At 32.1% G+C, this 4,349-nt stretch overlaps 1 protein-coding gene across 1 annotated transcript; it reads right to left on the bottom strand.

Annotated features, from left to right (window-relative positions):
• Positions 1 to 2,307: 2,307 nt before the first annotated feature.
• Positions 2,308 to 2,730, bottom strand: LOC148943685 (epsin-1-like). The gene has a single exon (XM_089101200.1). It carries the CDS (start codon positions 2,728 to 2,730, stop codon positions 2,308 to 2,310), a length of 423 nt encoding a protein of 140 aa, XP_088957326.1.
• Between the last annotated feature and the right edge of the window lie 1,619 nt (positions 2,731 to 4,349).

Below are 4,349 nucleotides of genomic sequence, written 5' to 3'. Positions count from 1 at the left end.
GCTAAACAATCGTTTTCCAAAAAAATGTTATTTGATATTTTAAAGGTATGTACTTGAGCTCGGTAAATAGGATTGCTTAGAGATTTAGATATTTTCCATTTGAACTGTTTTTTTTTCTCTTCTTCAATGTATCATTCACATGGATCAACTACTTTCTTTAAAATGTCAAAGAAAGTTTGTCCGCAAGGCGCTTGTTTACCTAATCTATTGAAACAAACCCTTAGGCAAAAGCCTAACTTTCTTAAGAATTCCGTTGAAGCAGGCTTTTTTAATTACACCACAATCACTGATGCATAGTAAAATTAAAATGAAATAAAATCATGATTGGAATAACAATAATGTAGAATTTTAAGATAGCACTAACCATTTCAGTTTGCCAAATGCGTAAACCCTAAAGGACAAGTTTCACTATCCTTTAATATATCTTCTAAGTGTAACAAAATTTATTCGTCAACACATCCAAATTTCTGGCTTAGGACAACTTTTTTAAACCCAGATTAGCTAAAATAGGCTTCTGTGCTCTGATCTTACTGGCAAACGAATAGGAAATTCATGACATCCATGCATAATTCTTTACAGGATGCAACTATCCTTCTTCGTCATTTTGAAGTAGCTTTACTTTGTCTTGGCCGTTCTCCTCGATGTTGTTGAGTGGTATTTTATCCTCTATTGAGTCAGCACCTTCTAATTGCACATCCTTAAACTTCTGGTGTTCTTCCATTTCGGAAAACACTATGGTACTTTTTGACTGAACCTCTTCGTTACTTGGAAAGGGAGGTAGCCTACTGGAATTTGTGACGCAAAAACATTCACCCATTCCTTTTTCCTATTTTGAGTACTTTTTTTATTTCTATCATTCTTTACAGGATGGAATTTTTCTTCTTCGTCCCTTTGAAGTAACTTTACTATGTCTTGGGCATTCTCTTCAATATCGATGAGTTGTTTTTTACCCTCTTTTGGGTCAGCAACTTCTAATTTCACATACTTAGACCTTTGGTGTTCTTCCATTTTGGACAAAACTAAGGCACTTTTTGACAGAACTTCTTCGTTACTTGGAAAGGAAGGTACTGGAATTTGCCTGGACTTTTCATTCTCTTTGGTTTTAGATCTTCTTCTATTTTCAATGTTTTTCAGTGGTGTTTTATCCTCTACTTCATCATCTTGCTCTAATAGCTTTTTCAATATATTTTTATTCCAATAAACTATTTCTCCGATTTCTCTGTAAATATAAATACTCTTACGCTGAGGATCGATGCCCATTTTTTCCCAAAATTCTGGAAAAATATCAAAACGTAAGTTCAGAAAATCCCCTACCTCTGGAATTTAGAAAAATAGCATTGCAAAATCTTTGCTTCCATTTTCCAATAAATACCAGATTAATGTTGTTGTCTTTAAATAATGAGGGATGAATTCACTTGATTGATAAGTAAAGCTTTTATATTTAATGCGTATTTTTCGTATTTTATGCTCTATTTCTTTAATAATCTTGAAAATCGCCAAATAATCAAATGTGAGTTTAGCTACTTTTGCCATAGCGTTATCGGTTGGCATGCATAGATCGCTGGATTCAAGATCCCGAACTAACTGTTCGACATTACTACGGGTTTTAAGTAAATTAAAAAACATTCTTCTGATGTTCTTGGAGCTATATTTGGGCATGCAAGAGGTTGGTTTGGAATTATCAGTATGAAAAACATGGACGGATTCATTTTTGTCCTTTGCATTCAAATTCTGTTGTTGCAATACTAAGGTGGTAGGTTTTGAATGAACACAGGAGTTCTCCTCATCTGATAGTTTTTCAATATATTTTTACGATATAAGAACAAATCTTGTAAAACTTTCTGTTTTTTTTTATCCTATATGGTACACCATATTTGCTATATCCAAGACAACAAGCCTTTTTTATATCCCTATAATATGAATCTAAGCAGGTTTTCACAAACCTATCGCTTCCGTTTTCTAAAATATATGATAACAATTTCGTAGCTTTTAAAACATGATGATAGGAATTCGTATCAAACATTCTATTCACAATTATATTAATAACCGTAAATGATGCTAACTCATCAAAGGTGAGTTTAGCTACTTCTGTCATTGCCTCATTAGTTGGCATAAACGGATCGCTGGAAGTTACTACCCTGACCGTTATTTCCACATTATTACGGCGTCTTAGAAAATTTTTAAACTTTCTTCTGATAGTTTTGGAGCTATATTTTGGTATGTACTCCTGGTTTGAAGTTCTAGCCTCACTGACGTTCCAGCCTGCATCCTCTTTACCCTTCTCTCTTTATTTTTTCTCATATAACTTTACATTTTCTTCATCTGAAAGCTTTTTAATATGATGTTCCTCCAAAGCTTTAAATCTCCGTTAACATGAATTTCTATTCGAACACCATTAACTTCGAGCTTGCAGTGAATAAAGGTAAATTTTAAAGCAGGCTTCAGTTCACAATAATGAAAATTGATACAGAATCTCATTACCATATAGCTTCCGTTTTCTAGTAAATATAAAAGCAGTTTTGTTGCCTTTGAAACATGAAGATAGCATCTTTGGCTTTTTATTCTCTTCATAATAATTTTCATCACGATAAATATTGTCAATTTTTTAAATGTAACTTTAGCTACTTCAGCCATTGCCTCATCAGTTGGCATCGATGGATTATTGGATGTAACATCTTTTACAAGTATTTTAGGATTACTATATTTTCTTTGAACGTTTTTAAAAGCCATCCTTCATTAAGAAGATATTAATTCTTTTATGGCAAAAAAACCTATAATATGTTCATAAGAAAACATTTTTCATTATCAAAAGAACCAAAATAATAATAATACTAAATAAACATAAACTATCTCAGAATATTTTTAGACTTAGTTAATTTGCTAAAACTAATTTAAAAATTTGAGAGAACTCACTGTGAATTGACAGCTCTTTTATACAGTTCAGGGTTACCATGTTAAGAATTTAAAAAATATGAAATAAGTGATAATGTTTAACACTGATTGACGTAACGTAAAAAAATAAAAAAAATTACGTTTTAAGTCCGGAATCGCTAAAGTTATAAATTGCAAAAATATGTAAGATATCTGAGCAACGATTTAAATTTTTTAATTTAAACTACAAAAATACCTGATTATTTTAAAAATAGTTTTAATTTTCACTAGGAATATGATACTTGATACGAGAGTTGAACATGAACTGTTCGATAATATTTAATTTCACTTTAGTAATTAAAAAATGAACATAAGAGATTGTATAATAAGTTGTAAACTCAGCCATTGCATAAGACAAAGGATTGAAGTCTCGCACAACATAGAAAACCAGTGCGACATCTCCCAACAGAGAGAGATGCCAATTACAACAGTAGAGTGGATACTATTTGGCATCGGGATCGCGCCTCTACTAATCATGTGCATATGGTATGGTTGGGTAGAGTTTTATGATTACATTGAAAAACGACAAAAAAATCCAGGAGCCAAATCAAACAAAAAAAATCCAACAAAAAAATCCAGGAGCCAAATCAGGAGCAACATGACATCGAAGAATCTGACATGACATCAGATGAAGTTAGTGATCTTACATCTGACTCAGAGTGGGACGAGATTCCATAAGGCAACCAGACAGGTTTTTGTAGCTACATTCATTTTCTGGACTAATCAGAGACAATTGATGGAGAGGGTACTCAAAAAAAGTGACTAAATCAGCATAGCTACTTAGTCATAGCAACCATATCCCATATGAAGAATGATTTTCATTGTAGTTCACATTAGTAAGACAGTTGAATTCAGAGAGAGACCAGTTTAGTTTTTTTATTCTATTATTTGACAAGATATTAGCATAGAAAATGAGTACTATGCTTAAACTATAGGAGCTTGATGATTGAGCCGGTAGCAGCAATGATACAAAGGCGAGAGTACCAACATAGCAGTGGAAATTACACGACGATGTCGACTAACCCTTGAATGGGACAATATGTATGCCAGATATGTGATATCATTAAACAAATTTAAATTGGAGGAGCAATAATGCTTCGCTAAGAAACTAAAAATAGCTTATACAAATAAACTTCAAGCTGATTTAGATACACTGGTAATACTTATATTTAATAAAATTCTTTCTAAATCAAAGATTTTTTTCTATTGTAGCCCCCCTCTCACGCTTACCATTTTCCCAAACACAACCAATCAAAGTTAGCATCAGATCCAGTATTTTTTTTAGCGTATATCCTTAAAGTAGAATTTTCTTTGAAAAACTTATTTTGTGGAGAAAGTTTTTTTAATTAATTTCTGTTCGTTTTATATTGGCATAGTCTTTTCAGGGAAAAAAGAAAATAATACTTTCAATCATTTGT

Source organism: Artemia sp. Qi Xiang Cuo, chromosome 15 (genome assembly GCF_049724085.1).
Source record: "Artemia sp. Qi Xiang Cuo chromosome 15, ASM4972408v1, whole genome shotgun sequence".
NCBI classification, from domain to species: Eukaryota; Metazoa; Arthropoda; class Branchiopoda; order Anostraca; family Artemiidae; genus Artemia; species Artemia sp. Qi Xiang Cuo.
Note: the sequence above shows the minus strand (reverse complement) of the source record. Positions and strands in the feature narration are given on the sequence as shown.